The 17,866-nt window shown below is 37.0% G+C and overlaps 1 protein-coding gene across 4 annotated transcripts in view; it reads right to left on the bottom strand.

The window, feature by feature from the left end:
- Positions 1-8,199: 8,199 nt before the first annotated feature.
- The window catches only part of COMMD10 (COMM domain containing 10), a 221,068-nt gene continuing 211,401 nt past the window's right edge, over positions 8,200-17,866 (bottom strand). For 3 of the 4 annotated variants that reach the window (XM_072597116.1, XM_072597118.1, XM_072597117.1), the window contains 2 exons: positions 9,224-9,283; positions 8,200-8,501 (listed from right to left, as the gene is read on the bottom strand). In XM_072597116.1, coding sequence (XP_072453217.1) covers positions 8,463-8,501; positions 9,224-9,283 — 99 coding nt within the window. In that variant the 3' untranslated portion in view covers positions 8,200-8,462. The remainder of the gene's footprint in view (positions 8,502-9,223; positions 9,284-17,866) is intronic. The other variant, XR_011964407.1, reaches the window with a different exon arrangement.

Raw genomic sequence — 17,866 nt, 5'->3', positions numbered from 1 at the left:
ACTAATTCTCTTTCCCAGACGTGATTGATGGAAGTACTTTCTGACATTCTGGGTCATTTTCTGGAAATAGTCTCCTGTGCACTGATGTAAGATGTCAGCGTATGCTGTGCATCAGATTTAGTTGTCCTTCAGGAACTTCCTCTGCCATTTTACTTCCTAACCTTCAGCACTTGTGTGGGTCCCTGGCACAAGTAGGGAGGTTGGTTTATATATCTCTGTTAAGGACTGTGGAGGAGATGATGCTGAATGAGGGCTTTAAGAATCTGTGTCCTCCAAGGTTAATTCATAAGGCTTTAATCTTTTGCGAGGTTCTCTCTATGGATTTATTAACAGTTTTACATTTGGGGCTCAACTCTATTTTTTGGAGGGGAACAGGGGAGATGTCTAGTCACCCATTTGGTTGGTCAAATGACCAAATCATCTTTTTCAACTAAATGCAATAAACATTTAAGTACATATGTCCAAAGTACTGGGCTAAGAGCTGGAGGATATCCAAAATTTAGATAGGTACGGCCCCTTCCCTCATTAACTTGCAGGGGAATATGACATATATGTATATCTATCTACATAAATATATATTAATATGTGTACATGCATATATTACTATATTGAAATATCATATGTAAAGCATCTGCAATATCATATGATGCATAATACATGGTTAAAACAGATGTATATAAAAAGGTTTGAAGGAGAGGTTATTACCAAGTGAGGGGGTCAGGTAAAACTTCAAGGAGTAAGCATTTAATGCTACATGGATACTATAAAGTCACATTTAATAGTTATTCAGTTTCAGATAGGGTATCATGATAGATTTTTCCCATCCTTATAGACATTTTTTCTTTTTAACAAGTCTTTCATGCAACTTGGACAATGAAATCCAAGTGAATTTTTTACTATCATGGTAGAAGAATTATACTAAGCGGATAAAAGCTAATGACCTAAAGGAGGTGTGAGGATGAGTTGGGAGCAGAACGTAGACAATTGGTTTTTTTTCAAACAGTATTTTAAAAAAGTTGTCTGTTTTTAAATTTTATATGGGATAAAACCAACTTCAAAATTATTTGAAAGTTTCATTTTAGGATCTATATTATCAAACGGTCATGAGATATAGATATGACATTTCATTTACGCAGTACATGAGAAAATATTCAAAAATGAGAAATCTTATTTTTTAATTGAATAATAATGATGATAGTTAATATTTCCATAGCACCGATTATGTTCCAAGTACTTTCCTAAATGCTTTATATTTATCCTTATGTCATCTGAGCTTTACAACAACCCTGGAATGTGTTTTTTATTATCCCTGTTTTAGAGATGGGGAAATTTGAGGCAGAGGTTAAGGGATTTTTTTTTTAACCATCTAGTATCTTGTGGTAGAATATGAACTCAGGTGTTCCTGACTCCAGGTATGGCACTCTATCCACTGAGCTACCCAGCTGCCTAATCTACAAATAAATTAGAATAAAATAAATTACAAATAAACAGAAAAAGGAAAGCAAACAGAATTAACTGCCCAATCCAAACTTCTCAGTTTTTCTTATTGACCTACCTTATTGATCATACAGCAATTATTCTATTTTAGGCTAAATATTTTTAAATATATATCTTTTTTCTTTACCATAATGATAACACTTGCTACTGAATAAAAATTCAAACTGTGCAAAATTATCTTAGTCAAATAAAATCATTTGTATGTTGATTCTTTGGGGTAATAATTTTTGTACAAATATAGTGTGGCAAAAACATCTCCCAAATATGTATAATTAACCTGCTGAATGGGAGAGGGCTGTATCTCTTCCCAATGACTTGACAGGTAAGGTATCAGCTCCAATTTACTTTAGTACACAGACAGTACATAAACATGTTTTAAATGCCTTCTATGTACCAGGCACTGTGCTAAATGCTGGGCCTACAAATAACAAAAAGTAGGGAGATGCAATAGAGGTTACTTGGTATGGGAGCATGACATTGGTGTTAAAATCTAGCAGAAGAGCTAATGGAAAACAAAGTTAGCTGGAAAGAGATAACTAATTGTTCCATTTTCTGATGTGGTTGCAAAACCAATTGAAAAAAATCTTTAAAAATATATAGTGTGATAGAGACTAATCATAGCTCATTTTCATTTTATAGGCATCACTTACCTATGATTCACTCACATCCATGAAGTCTTATTACCCTATTTGTAGTCCAGACTCAGTTTTTGCAGTATAAAGTTGAATGAAATAAAGCATTTGTTCTGAACATAATTTTAAATCCACCATATTTATTGTCTCACCCTTGTATGTGGTTTCTTAAAATGGAACCTAAAATCTATAGCTAAATTATAAATAACATATACAGGCAATATCAGATTTACAAAGTACCTAAGTGTCTTTTGCCCCATGGGCAGGGCACCATGTTACCTACCTTTGTGATAAATTCTTCTGCCCCAATATATCTTCTCATACTGCACCAATTTCTTCATTTTGTTATGGTAAAAATGTGAAAAATTTAGATTTAGCTGGTTTATCATCATCTCCTTATAAAGAGGTAAATACACCTTGGATGGTAAAGGATAACTCAGGCACTTTCCTGCTGGTCCCCACACCTGGGATTATTATACTGAGAGGGCATGTGGGGAAAGGTGGAAGGAGAGAGATGATTGTGTATCAGGAAGCACTTTAGGTAATGGAGTTTTTGTTGTTCTGTCTTTTCAGATTCTCCACGAACCCATTTTGGGGTTTTCTTGGCAAAGACACTAGAGTGGTTTGCCATTTCCTTCTCTAGCTCATTTTACAGATGAGGAAACTGATACAAACAGGGTTCAGTGACTTGTCCAGGGTCATACAGCTAGTGTCTTAGTGTAGATTTGAACTCAGGAAGACTAGTCTTTCTGGTTCCAAGTCCAGTGCTCTACCCACTGAGCCACCTAGTTTTAAGGTATCTTAAGGGTGGCAGATAATCTCGAAGTAGAGCCCTAGAATTGTTGGAGTGGGATGCAGAAAGGGAGAAGGGAGGATACGACAAACCTCATTACTGCAAAATTTCACCCAGGACCAATTGTGCACTAAAGAATGTGGAAGAAAAAAAAACAACTCTGCTTGTACAATGTGATTCTCTATAGCCAGGACCCAGAATATAGGTCAGCTGTCTTATGGGTTAAATATGCTTTTGTGGGTTTTTTACTTGGGAACCTATCCATGAGTTAGAACATTGTTTCTATGAAGAAAAATTTGCTATTTATATAGTGCTTTTAAAACTTGCTACAGAGTTGGCACACATTTCATTTTAGCCTCACAAAGGTCCCAGGAAGAAGGGATGACAGATTTTATCATTCCCATTTTATGGATTAGAAAACTGAAACTGAGAGGATTTGTCCAGTGTCACACAGCTGGTAAATTACAGTCATGACTTGAACCTACCTTTTCCTAACTCTAGATCCAACGCATTACCTACTACTAAAGCTCATTTACATAAACCTTTTGGAGTATGGCCCATGTATTCCCTACAATTTTACTGAATAATAATAATGCAGTTTTTGAAAAAAATAAACACAAATTTTATTAAAACAAGTCTTCCGGGCTAGGGATTTAACTAGTGAGCAGGAAACTTCTGGATCTATTTACTATCTGTCATCACATACATATATCTAGATGTAGTGAAACTCAAGAGAGGCTGGCATTCACTGAAGAATTCTATTTCTGATGAATCTTTATTTTGAAAATAGGTATTTTAATAGGTTCTTTTTTCCCTCTTTCTCAAGATACTGGTACCTTTTTGACAGAGCACAATTTCTCATCCTCTCTCCCAGAAAAAGCAGTGTACATTTAGTACTCTCTGGGCATATCATGTTTTCTTTTACTTGAAAATCATAACAATGTGGTCTCATAGGGTATAGAGTTATCAGCAATTAAAAATATTTTAGGTTTAATTGTGCTCTTAGTTGGAATCGGATCTTCTGCTTGTCCTCTCTCTAGCACCCTTGACTCAAATCTTTATGAACTTGGGCTGAGGGCATATGGCTTAGTGGACAGAATAGTGAATTTGTATTCAGAAACAAGCTGTGTTGGAATCCTGACTTTGGCTATTTGTTAGCTTTGGAATACCGAGCAAACCACTTAACGTCTCTGTGACTCACTTTCCTCCCCTACAAAATAAGGGCTTGGATTAGACCCCTAGCATCCCTTCCAATTTCAGGATCCTACAATTTCCTTATCATCTACAGTATATTTCTACGTATTTTGAGGGTACCAAATCAATTTCCTGAAAGCTGGCACTTCTAGAAACTTTTTCCCATTTATGAACATTTTTTTCTAAATAATCAATAACCATATGAAGATACTCCAAGTCACTAAGAAAAATTCAAGTTAAAAACAACTCTAAGGTTTTACCCATCAAAATGGTAAAGATGATTTTAAAAAAAGGAAATAGGTGTGGGACTATGAGAAAAGAAGCTAATCTACTAGAAAGCAATTTAGAATTATGTGAGATAGTCACTAAACTGTACTCTGACCTAGGGATCCAACTTCAGGGCATATATTGAGTTCAGTGACAGAAAGATAATAATATCTATTGTAGAATTTTTTAGTAGCAAAAATCTGGAAACAAAATGGGTACCTCATTGGGGCTTGACTGCACAAACTATGGTATATGAATGCAACAAAATATTGCACTATAAATGAAAAATGAGTGGGATTCAGAGAAACATGGGAAGAGTTGTATACAGTGATGTAGAATGAAGAAAGCAAACCTGAGAGAAGAGACTATACAAGGATATAATAACCTGAAATAAAACAATTGCTGGGTTCTAATTAAGCAAGGAAAAAATATTCATTCTCTTGGACAGAGTCTGAGGATGACAAGGAAAAAATATGACACAAACTGTTGGACATGGTTACTTTGTCCTACAGTCTGGCTTAGTTGTTTATTTTTGTTACAAGAAAGGTTCAGTGGGGTTAGGAGAAGGTAAAATAGAGAATATATTGCAAATAACTATGATGTTATAAAACTAGAGGCAGTCAGGTAGTAGAGTGTTGGCCTTGGAATTAGGAAGACGAGTTCAAATCCTGACTCAGACATTTAACAGCTATTTCTCTGATGAAGTTATGACTCCTTTTAACCTCAGTTTCCTTGTTTGTAAAATGGGGATAATTAATAGCACCTACCTCACAGGATTGTTGTGAGGAAGAAAGGAGACAATTTAATAATAAAGCTCTCAGCAGAACTATATAAGTATTAATTATTAATAGAGGCAGCTAGATGGTGCAGTGGATAGAGCACTGGACTTAAAGTCAGGAAGACCTGAATTCAAACGTGACATCAGACATTTGCTATCTTATACGACCCTGGGCAATTCACTTAATCTCTGCCTCAGTTTCCTTACCCATAAGATGAAGATATGAAGAATATTTATTTCCCAGGATTGTTGTGAGGATAAAATTGAACGACATATACAAAGCGCTTCAAAACCTTGAAAATATTATGCAAATGCTAGTTTTTGTTATTAACAACAATAATAAAACTAAAAGATGTCAACAGCAAACTAAAGTTATATTTTTCCTTTTTCTTTTTAGAAATCTAAATAGGGAGTTCATTTGGGAGTATCTACCTGCACAGAATTTGGCTTCCCATTTGGATACCATGTTAGTATCTCCAAACTCAGCATCAGTACTCAGCCTGAATCTCACAGTGGGAAGTTTTTGTTAATATACAAAATAATTAGACTGAATTAAGGGCAATGCTGTAGGGGGTAAATTTCTGCTCACTGTAAAAAAAAAAAGTTTTAATAACCATTGCAACCATCAAATGGTAGATTGGGTTGCTGACTTGGGAGGTAATAGCTTCGTTCTAAGTACAGCCTGGCAACAGAAATCTGGATAACCCCTTTCATTGAATATTGTAAAGGGGATTCTTGCTTGGGTATGGTTGAAGGAGTTGGCTTCTGAGGTCCCTTCCAGCTCTGGGATCTTGTGTATGCCTATAATTTCGCAGGGAAATAATGAAAAGCAACCTCATTTTTGTACTTTACCAATGCTTTGTAAATACTTTTTTTAAAAAATTGGACTTACGATTTTAATGGTATTTAATGGTCTCTTTTCCTAAAAGGGACTGGCACTTTTCCTGTGACTTACAGTCCCAGAAGGCTATCTGTTGGCCCTAAGAAGGTAAAGTGATTCGCTCAGGGTACAAGAGCCAGTAGGTGTCATAATTGTTGCTTAGACTAAGGTCATCCTGACTCTGAGAGTGGTTCTCCATCCATTATACCATACTGTCTTTCTTATAAACACATGTTACTACTTTAAAAAGATTAAACTAAAAGTTAATCAAATGATCTGTATTTGCTTTCTGTAAATAACCCGAAAAAAGTATCTATACAATCAGGTTCTCTATATTTAAAGTTTACTTAAGGGACATTTAAAACTGTTACCACAATTATAGACCTCAAATAAAAATAATGCATAAATGTCCATGGCCATGATTGTTAGTTGTAGGAAGGTTCTGGAAATCAAGTCCTGTGTGAAACAAAAAAAGTCTTGTTCAGAGTTTAAACTTCCTGTCTCTGTGTCTGTGTTTGGATTGGACACTTCATTTTTAAGTATAATGAAATCATAAAATATATTCTTCTATACCTGTGTTCAATTATGCATGTTAGCCCTAAAAAAATGTCTGTTTAAATAGAGCAGGCATTCTGCCACCATTCCACTCACTGAGTTTATGCAGAATGAATGGGAGATGGGAGACATTAATCTACTGTTCATCTCAGTCGGCGTCATTTCCCTTGCACCTTTCATAGTGTGAGCATCTCCAGGCATTGTGTGTGATTCTAGGATTTCCTCTTCATTATACACACTGAGATTCTATCCACTCTGTTTAGGCTGATACAGTTAATGAGAGGTCAGCCATCGTTGGCCTCACCACCATTCCTCATCAGCTAGAAGGGAATTGCTATGTTCTCTTTATCTTCCTTGCATTTTCAAAAGAAGAAACAGTTATGTGGCTATGAGATTACCCTTTAATGGTTAATTCTGAAGTGTGACACCCTTTCAAGAGTATTTCCCCCCACTAAACACCAATTTATCTGTTTGGGGAGTCTCTTTGTTTTTCTTTTCTGTTTGAGTAGAAGTCCTAGGTTCCTACAGCTGCCCTAATCAACTGCTTATTTGGATTTTGTGAAAAATAACACTTACATCCAATTATTTCCATACCCACAATCTCAGATCCACTGGGTGTCTGATATAGATTGCTTTCACTTAAAGAAGGCTTAGCCGCTTCCCAGCCATATTGTTTAAATATACTGCAGTGTACTTAATCAATGATATAGGGAAATCTCAAGGATAATTTTGATGATGTTGATTTCCACTTTACCATTTGACTTTAGAACCTGCTATCCTCTCCTGCTCTAGGATACAACTCAACTATAATACTGTGTAACTAAGTACAGTGCTAGCTAAATGATTTTTCATTCATTCATTCGTCTCACAGATAACTGAGGCAAATTAAGTCATTGTGAACTTCAGCTCACTTAGTTCTAATGGTAAAAATTATATTGACTAGGCTAACAAAAGAGGAAGAATTGGAAAAAGCAGTTCTAGTAGAAATACTCATTAATGCCTATTCAAGTGCTAACATTAAGTTAATTAATAAGCTAATATAAGTTAATTTTCTTAGCAATCTACTCGAGTCCTTCTCTCATGCCACCTATTTTTGAATATTGATTTGTAATATGAAGACACAGTGCATTAGACCATGAGTTCCTTGAGGGCAGGGACTATCTTTCGCCTTTCTTTGTATCTCTGGTGCTTGGCGTAGTGCCTGGGCACGTAGAAGGAGATAAATTGTTTCATGAATGAATGGATGAATAATAGAACATTACATCTAGCCAAAAAAATGAAATCTAAAAACTTGATGATATCTGAAATTACATAATGTGAGACAACTACTCTCAGTATAAAATGCCAAATTTCTTTCCCCAAGTCTTTTCTAACTACATGTAATTCTTATTATGTACAAGGATTATAATAACATCAGTATTTGTATGTGTGGTTGCTTGGTTTCTATTACGGCTAGTGTGACTACTTAAGTTTTATATTCTGTTAATTTCCACACTATAAATTTTATCTTTGGGGCCACACAGACATATAAGATGTCATCAAGCATGTAAAAGCAAATAATTTTTAGGCAATAAATGCAACAGAAGAGTAAAACAATATGGTATTAGTTTTTTGTTTTCTTTTTAATAAAAGTGTTCTTAACAATGGCTATTGGCTCAAAAAAAACAAGAGAAGGGCAATTAGAACTGCAGTACTCTTAACAACAATCTCCCCTGGCTAATGTTACTGGTTTAAGAGGAGATAAGCCATATAATTTTACAGGAAGAAAGTCATTGAGTCCTTCAGAAAACACAATTCGGCAATCTATCTTCAATACAAAATAATGAGGTGGCAGGAGTACAATGGAAAAACCAGTCTTCGAAAACATCACATAAGGGAATCCAGCTGTGCTTGCATGGTCTCTAGCTATTTACAAGAAAAAAGATAAAAAAGAAGAGGGGGTAAAAACTTCATGTGAAGTCTTGTTTAGAAACATGCAAATAGAATAGAAATAACTATGTCAACAACCATGTATAGGAAATCCATTCGCAAAGCAATAAAAAAACCCACCACTCATGAATACATTTTGTTTTTATGAAGGTTTTAGAATTCAATGCTGCAACTTCACTATTCAATTTTTAAAAGATTGCCTAAATGCTACTGTTTTTAATATGTCCAGCTGTTTTTCTGGCAAATTATTACTGCATAATAACAAGGTTTAAAAAGGGGAGTAGGGAGGTACTATTTTTTGCTAGATTTTAAAATCAGTATTTTTAAAGGATGCGAGACTCAAAGCTGAATCTTCATCTTGCTTCCTATATCACCCCTCCAATCTGAGTACTGAAATGAGACTATTTCAACATTACCTATATATAAGAGATCAGAAGGTCTGTGAATACATGGCTCTTTAGTTAATGTTTTACATGTGGATTAACAACCCCACTGCTTTAATTAAAACCACTTCCATCTTCTTCCTGCTTTTGTCAGATTTTATTCATTTAGGCAATGTTTCCCACTGTGAAACATAAGGTGTTTACAAGGGAAGTTGAGCATACACCACTTCATAATTGAGTATTTAAAAACACAAATTTATAAAGTGAAGGACACTTAAAATACCATATATCAAAAGTCCTTTTAAAAATACAGACCTTGTTATAGAACTCAAACAACTCCTTGTGGTTGAATTCCACACAAACTTTTTCCAAGTTCTGCCAAAAAGAAAAAAGAAAAACTCAAGCTTAGTCCACATGCTGCAACTTTTCTTTTGGGTGGTTTTCAGAATATACCCTAACATTATCATTTAACTCAATGATTTTTTAAAAGAACCTTTTTTCTACTCTATTCAACCACACCATTCCTAGATGTACCTAAGACACATTCTACTTTAGCAAGAGGGCTAACCCATAGTTACATCTGCATTATAAGGTGACTATACAAAGGTTAATAACATAGATACCAGAAAGAAAATAATTTTGTTACCAGGTTTTTCAACTCAAAGATAATACACAGGATTATATTTCATCTTTCTCAGCAGTCCATTTGAGATCTACTAAATACCATTACCCAAAGACACTGGAGGCAGTGTATCTGATTGAACTCATGGAGCCATTAATGTAATATGCCAGCACAGAGCTAATACCTACTAGCATTAATCTAACAGTTACAATCTTAATGTCCTAAGATTGTTACATTTAAACTCAGCAAAAATGAACAACGAACATGACAATTTCAAGGCTGGGACTTGTCTTGCCCTTTCAAAACACATTATATGTACATATGCACACGCATACATTTTATGAAATCCATTAGGAATAGTACAGATGCTAAGAAATAATATTGTTGGCATCACAATGATATCAAAGAAAGGGCTACATAATAAACACAGTCTTAGTTACTTATGTAAAACAGGAAGCCACTAGTCTGAACTATTTGTTGATTCATTAAACATTTAAATTTGATGCAATGTCTTTTGGGAATTAAAATGAAAAGTGAAAGTCTCTGTGGGAAAAGTACACAGACTGTTGGACTATGCAGCCTACAGCCCATTGCTGGTGTCTTGGTAAGTTCTAAAAATCTTGGTACTTATGTGGATATTCTATTTAATAACAGGAAAGGAAAAGGACATTTTGTGTGAAACTGAGAAAAAAAGGATGAGGAGAAACACAGGCTGTGCTGAGAAAACCCGAGAGAAAAGCAGCTCCTCACATAAAAGTTCTGAGATGAGCTCAGAAAGAACAGCTCTTCAGAGGGAAAAGTACTGAGGGAGGGTAAAGATGGTGATGGGTTTATTGTTTCCCAGCAATTAATTTGAAAATGACTGCTTTCGGGATTCTGAAAGATATTTCTGGTGAGAATTAGGGATAGACTGAATCAAAGAAATGTTTGGAGACTGGGGAAAAACTTTACATTAACTGCCTGTCCTCTGATAGAAATGTGGATTGTAAATTTCTCAGTCTGAGTTGGAGATGGCTCACCATTCAATTACAGATCAGAAGACTAGGAGTCTGCCAATGAGAAAACAGAGTAAAGGAGAAGGATGGCAGAAGCTGGCAAGAGAGGCCAATAAGGTGTTGGTGGAAGCCAAGATTTCGGAGGCCAGAGGAGGAAAGAAAAAAAGAAGTCTATGGAACTGAGGAGCTGCCAGCGTTGAAATCAATTGACTAGAGGCTCTCCTGGTGCTGCTGATCTGATTGGGGGAGGGCTCTACTGATTGAAAGGAAAGGAATCAAAGAAAGGAGAATCCTCTGCTATGTATGAAGAGATGGCTAAGGAAAAGGCTGCCTTGTTTTCTAGCATCTGCCACAGCTTGAAGGACAGGAAACGCCCTGTCTAGAGGGTTATGGCTAGAGAAATGAAAACTCCTCCTTAATGTCTATGGGATAGCAAGACCTGAGTAGATTTGCAGATCCAAAATTAAAGAGAACTGCTTTCTACTGAAACAATGTCACGCTGCATAAACACCTAACCACATGGAACAGACCTGGGAAATTCTGTAGATGTTAGGCTTAAGGCCTAACATCAGCCAAAAGTCGAACCCTGCTTTGACAGCAGCAATAGAGGCTTGGAAAAAGAGTTTTCTTACCCAACCATAGACAAATGTTATAGACTGTTTCCTAAAGAGACAATTTTGAACTGCTCTAGGCACATGGGTTTTACTCCTCATATACCACAAGTGTATATATTTGTGAGTATATATACTCATATACTTACAAGTTCCTGCAAGTTTGTGCCCCCTCTGCTTCCATGAATATTGTATGTATTGGTGAGAGAATGTGACCTAGGCTTGTGGATGGATTTTAAAAAATTCCTGAAGTTGTACCCTATCTAATAAATATTCTATTATGAGAATACTTGCTTCTGCCTTCCTGTTTAGTAAATCCTTCCTGTTTAAGAGTGAATGGTACCGTTGTGACTGATTTGCGTAAATGAGAAACATACTGGTAGGGATCCAAGAGCCACAAAAGTAGTTAACAAGAGTGTATCTTTTTACATCATGAGAGCAAATTGTAAGTAGTGTCTCAATCATGTAGCCACCACCTCTGGGGAACCACCTAAATCTGTCAAAGTATGTGTCGATTGGGGTGAGTGGGTCAGCACCAGCCTGGGAAAAGGATGAGCTGGGAGAGTTGGGGGCCGATGCCACGCCATAATACTACCAGTAATAATAACAGTAACATGCATTTACACAGTGCTTTAAAGTCTGCAAAACTCTTTCTTACAAGCCTGTGAGGTAAGCAGTGGCTAATATTATTCCATCTCTTTCTTGAGGGAATTGAAGCTTTAAAGGTTGGGTGATCTGCCTACAGCTGTATGCCCTGTCACAAAACCAGATCTTGAACCCTGATTTACTCACAGTTTTCTAAATCAATCTTCACGACCCTTTCAGAAGTGAAGTGACTGGGTCAGAAGGACAAAGGCAATGATTTGCATAGTTGGTTGAATCCAGGAATTTTGATTCCAAATTCAGTGTTTTCTCGGACCATTGCTCCAAATAGTTACAAGGTACCAAACACAGACATTTTGAAATACATCTGTTTGCTTTTTTGAATGTCCTATACTATCTTCCTTACTTATTCTCAGTTTTGTTTTCTTGTTTTTAATGTTCACTTTGTAATTCTGTCTGTTTTATGTTCTTTAAGATAATATTGCCATAATTCTAAGTTATTGCTGTCTCCTTCAATGACACTTTCCCCCAAAAGCCAATTAGGGTTGTGTACAGAAGCTGCTCCACTCCATAAATCCTGAGCTCACAGGATTCAGTTTAGCACTCCTTCATTTTCACCCATATACCAAAGCATTTAATCCTTAATATTAGTGCTTTTCATATGTCTGACGAAGTCTCATCCCTTGTAAGGCTTTCTTTTAATTGAAGCCTTTCTCTTCTTTAAGAGAAATATCATCAACTTTCCCAAAGAGGCCAATTCATTTGCAGTCGTCCTCCTTGGCTGACATTACACAACTTAGCCATGTAATAGTCACAGTTATTTTGCAGACATTAACCCCAAAGACAAGAGTTTGACAAACACGTAACAATCACTAGCTCTCCAGAGTCAGGGGGTGAACAGATCCACTTAGGACCTGAGAACAGTAAGTCTACTTTTATTCCCCTTCCCATCTTGCACAAACATCAGGAATGAATATAAATAAAGCAAAAAGGAGCCCTCATCCCTGGCTGGCAGCCTGGCAAATTCCAGAGCAGAAGCCAAACAAGGTATAATGGCACACCTCTTCTCAACAATGACTTTAAGCTACTGTTGTGAATACCTTGAGCAAAACTTATTAGGAAATCTATGTCCCTAATTTTGAGTTTTCACCTTCTTTCAAACTCTATAAGGAAGAAAGTGAAGTGGCTGCTGACTTTCTTTTAAAGGCAGTAAATGATGAAAATAACTGTTATCAAAATGGGATAGAACTAAATTATTTTTAAACATGGGTACTTTTAATGGACAATGAGTTGGGCCTAGAATTAGGCAGGAGAAGAATATATTGGGTTGTATTTGAGAAATTGTGTAATGCTTTCAATGATCCCAAGCAGCTCCTTGCCACAAAGTACATTTTTAATACCAATATTCTCTAAGGGATCTTATATAGCTCAGAATCACAGAATATCAGAATTTTAAAAGAATCAAAATTACAGATCATACAAAGGGCAAAGGAAAGATGCATGGTGGGCGTAAGTAATCTGTAGTATGTTACAACAATGACTTATGCAACAGAAATGGAGAAAAAGACATCAAGGACATGTACTATGGAAAAGGAAGTAAGCTGGCTGTGCAGTGAGAATGATCAATCGCAGATGGATAGTCCAAGTGCTGCACTGGTATCCATCAATACTATCCACTGGTATTGACCTAGCAAAGTAAAGAATGGATGTTTTAAAGTATCTGTGAACAAAGTCATTTATGTACATTGGTGTGCTGTTTGGGGAACATATTTAGCTAAAAGCATAAGAAAGAAAAACATGAGGATCTCACCCTGATCTGAGAGAATTTAGGGAAGTCTTGTAAGAAAAGGAGAGTGTGCATGTGTGTGTGTTTGCGTGTAGGGGTGTGGGTGGGTGAGTGCACACATGTGTACATTCCTGCCTTTGTGATATGAATATATGAGTGTTTGGTCTCTCTGGAGGGCAGGTATCATATTTATCCAAATGTGCATATACCAAAATATACTCCCAACCCCATTCTTTTCTTTTGCCTCCCTTTGTTTCCCTTGAGATCTCATATAAACAATTATCTTTTTTTTTTTATCTTTAAGAATAGAGAAGAGAGTAGGAGGGAGAAGGAGTGACACTTTATCTGAAATATTTGCTTAAGGACCTCAACTTTCAATTATTAATCTACTACTACTTTTCTAAGCATTTTCTATTTGTTGAACATAGAATGTTGCTTTAAAAAAAAACAAAAAAACCCAATATATTTATAGAATTCATTGTGGTGCATAATTCCATAATAAATGGTAGCTGAAGGTCTCCAAGAAGATGGAATATGTTAAGGGTCTGTAATTTCATCAGGCTGTGTGAGAAATCCTTCCACCAAAACACATAGTCCTATAAAGTTGCTATTACAGGCAGATTTACCAGCAACCTATTCAGGTTTGATGTTGGGACAAAATGAGGCACTGCACTGAATAATTAACAAATGGGGGTTACTTTGCATTAACAAATTAAAAATATGCAACAAGGATATAGTGGCACTTAGCTTCTCTGAATATACTCTTCCCCCACCCCTACCACTGAATGGAAATGCATTTGGTCAGCAGGGAAGGTATGGTAACTGTTGTGGTCCATGGAAATCCTCCAGGTTACAGGGGACTTAACTTTTCATTGACAAAATACATCACCCATTCCTATTAAAAACACTGGAGAGCATAGGAATAACTGGAACTTTCCATAAAATAATAAGCAGTATCTACCTAAAACCATCAGCAAGCATTATATGTAATGGGGATAAGCTAGATGCATTTCCAATAAGATCAGGGGTGAAACAAGGACGCCCATTATCACCACTGTTATTCAATATGGTACTAGAAATGTTAGCTTTAGCAATAAGAGAAGAAAAAGAAATTGAAGAAATTAAAATAGGCAAAGAAGAAATCAAGTTATCACTCTTTGCAGATGACATGATGATATACTTAGAGAATTCTAGAGAATCAAGTAAAAAACTACTTGAAATAAGAAACAACTTTGGCAAATTTGGAGGTTACAAAATAAAGTGACACAAATCATCTGCATTTCTATATATCACTAACAAAGCCCAACAGCAAGAGATAGAAAGAGAAATCTCATTTAAAGCTACAGTAGACACTATAAAATATCTGGGAGTCTACCTGCCAAAACAAACCTAGGGATTTTAAGAACACAATTACAAAACACTTTTCTCACAAATAAAGTCAGATCTAAGTAAGTGGGAAAACATTAGTTGCTCTTGGGTAGGCTAAGCTAATATAATAAAAATGACAATTCTACCTAAATTAATGTACCTATTCAGTGCCACACCAATCAAACTACCAGATAATTATTTTCTAGAGCTAGAAAAAATAATAACCAAATTCATCTGGAAGAACAAAAGGTTCAGCATATCAAGGGAGGGGCAGAGCCAAGATGGCGGAGTGAGATCAACGACTCACCTAAGCTCTTGGACAAACTCCTTCAGATACCTCTGAAAGGAGAATCTGACCAAATTTTGGAGGTGCGGAATCCAGTGGGAGACAGACTGTGGTGGATTTGGAGCCCAGGACAGACTGGAAGGTCCACAGGAAGGATCTGTTCCATGGGGGTGAGCCCCCAGCGCACAGCACAGTGTGTCCAGCACAGCAGATTGGAAGGAGCCCGGGGAAATCCGAGCAGGCAGAACTGACAGAGCAGCACCCAAGGGCCGGAGACAAGCCTAGCTGAGCCAGTGAGAGCCATTGAGCGCCAGATATCAGTACAGCAGCTCCTGAGACTTTCAGCCCACATATTAAACATTGGTAAGTCACCTACTTGAACTTCCGGGAGCCAGGATGGCGGAGTGATCAGTAAATGCTCTCTTCTCCTCCCTTTTTGACCGTGAAAGAACCATAAAATATTTCCCCAGAAAAATCCTGGATCAGCAGGAACAGCAGAGGGGGCCAATAGTCTCATAACACCTGAGGCTAGGAAACTAGCTAAGGGGGATTCCTCCTACTGTGGCAGAGGCAAACCTGAAGGACAGAGGACCCAAGGCAGAGAAAACTCACACTAGGACCCAGGCAAGTCTCAGCACCAGGAGAGGAGCCCCAGGAGGGGTGGGAACATGCATTAGCATCTAGGCGTGCCTCAGCACTCCAGGAGAAACAAGAAGACAATAGGGCAGCTGGAATTACCATCCCCTGAGTTTGCCTTTGCCTCAGTTCAGCTGAGGAGATCTCCTGTGGCCAGACCACTCCTCCCCCACACTTAACAAGCTAACCCCAGGGTGGATGGGGAAACACAAAACAAAAACCTGCTCTTAATTTTCTCACACATCACCTCAACACCAAATTCTGCAGCTTCTAACTGAAAGAACCAGAAGCCACACTACACAATCACCATCATGAATAAAAAAAAGCAAAATAAGTGCGAAAAAAACACAGAATCTTTCTATGGGGATAAGGACCAAAACACAAATACCAAAGAGGTCAGTACTGAAACTGTACTTCCATCTGAAACTTCAGAAGGGACTATGAACTGCTCACATGAACAAACAGCTCTCCTGGAACAGCTGAAGAAGGAAATAGAAGAAAAACTGGCCAATGATTTTAAAATTATAAAACAAGAATTCACTGATGAGAACATCTCTTTGAAAAGGAAAATTGAACAAATGGAAAAGGAAATACAGAATATCAAGGGAACTAAAGAAAAGAAATGTTAGGGAAGGTGGCCTACCCCTACCAGATCTCAAACTGTATTATAAAGAAGCAATCATCAAAACAGGTACTGGCTAAGAAACAGAGGGGCAGACCAGTGGAATAGGTTAGGTACTCAAAACACAGTAGTCAATGAATATAGCAATCTACTGTTTGATAAACCCAAGGACCCCAGCTTCTGGAATAAAAACTCACTTACTGTTTGACAAAAATTGCTGGGAAAACTTGATAACAGCATGGCGGAAGCTGGGCATAGACCAATGCCTAACACTATACACAAGAATAAAGTTTAAATGGATACATGATCTAGGTATAAAGATTGATACTATAAACAAATTAGGGGAGCAAGGAATAGGGTATTTGTCAGATTTCTTAATTGGTCAGTGGTAAGTTGAGCTCATACTTAAACACACAAAAATGTTGGTGTGGAACAGCAGGGGATGGATGGACTATGCAGAGGACAGTGGAGAAGCTCAAGAGGAAAGGCAGAACTGGAGAGGGAAAAGCTAAAAAGAAAACCCAGCTTCATGGGGTAGAACATAGTAGGTGAAAGAGGGAAGATAGAAAGGAAGGAAGGAAGGAAGGAAGGAAGGAAGGAAGGAAGGAAGGAAGGAAGGAAGGAAGGAAGGAAGGAAGGAAGGAAGGAAGGAAGGAAGGAAGAAAAGGGAAGAAGAAAAGAGAGGAAGAGAAAAGAAAGAGTTAAGACCTAGTGATTTAAGTTTGGGGGAGAGGAAGAAAGGAATTAGAAAATAAGCAGCCCTACCAAATTCTTTCTATGCTAGAGACACAGTTCTGATGTGAAAATCAGGGACAGACAAAGGAGAGAAAGAAAACCAAAGGCCAATAATTTTCATGAATATATACACAAAAGATTTTCATAAAATATTAGCAAAAAATCTACAAGCAACATTAAAAAAAATACCATACAATCAGGCTGGATTTATATGAAGAATGCAGGTGATGATTAGGTGTTATAACATTCATTTGTTCATTCTACCCTCTTGGTTTTCCTCTAGGCAAACAGCCTCTGTTCTCCATGGGGAAAGTTCAAAGTTTTCCAACCTAAGGATGCTGATGGTTCCAACATCCTCAACTGAGGGCTTCTTTCATTGGTTTCATATTAAAATAAAGTTGCCCAAATATTTACTTTGAACATTTATATCACCTTAGTTGTGTAAATTAAGAGGCTGGCCTCTGATGACCTTAGACAGTCTCTTCCAGGTCTAGCTCTATGACTCTAAGCTACTTTTCAATCTGTTTTACCTTTCATCCTCTATAAAATAGGCATCTAATGATATAGTTCAGCAAGGTCAAAGACAGTACCATCAATGTTATTCTCAAAGCACAGCTCAAGAACTACTTTTTTTAAAAAATTATTTGAGAATGCCAGAACTCTAGAAAACATCATTCTTAAAGGGGAAGCTGGT

This window comes from Notamacropus eugenii, chromosome 3 (genome assembly GCF_028372415.1).
Source record: "Notamacropus eugenii isolate mMacEug1 chromosome 3, mMacEug1.pri_v2, whole genome shotgun sequence".
Lineage (NCBI taxonomy): Eukaryota > Metazoa > Chordata > Mammalia > Diprotodontia > Macropodidae > Notamacropus > Notamacropus eugenii.
This window is presented reverse-complemented; position numbering and strand designations above follow the sequence as displayed.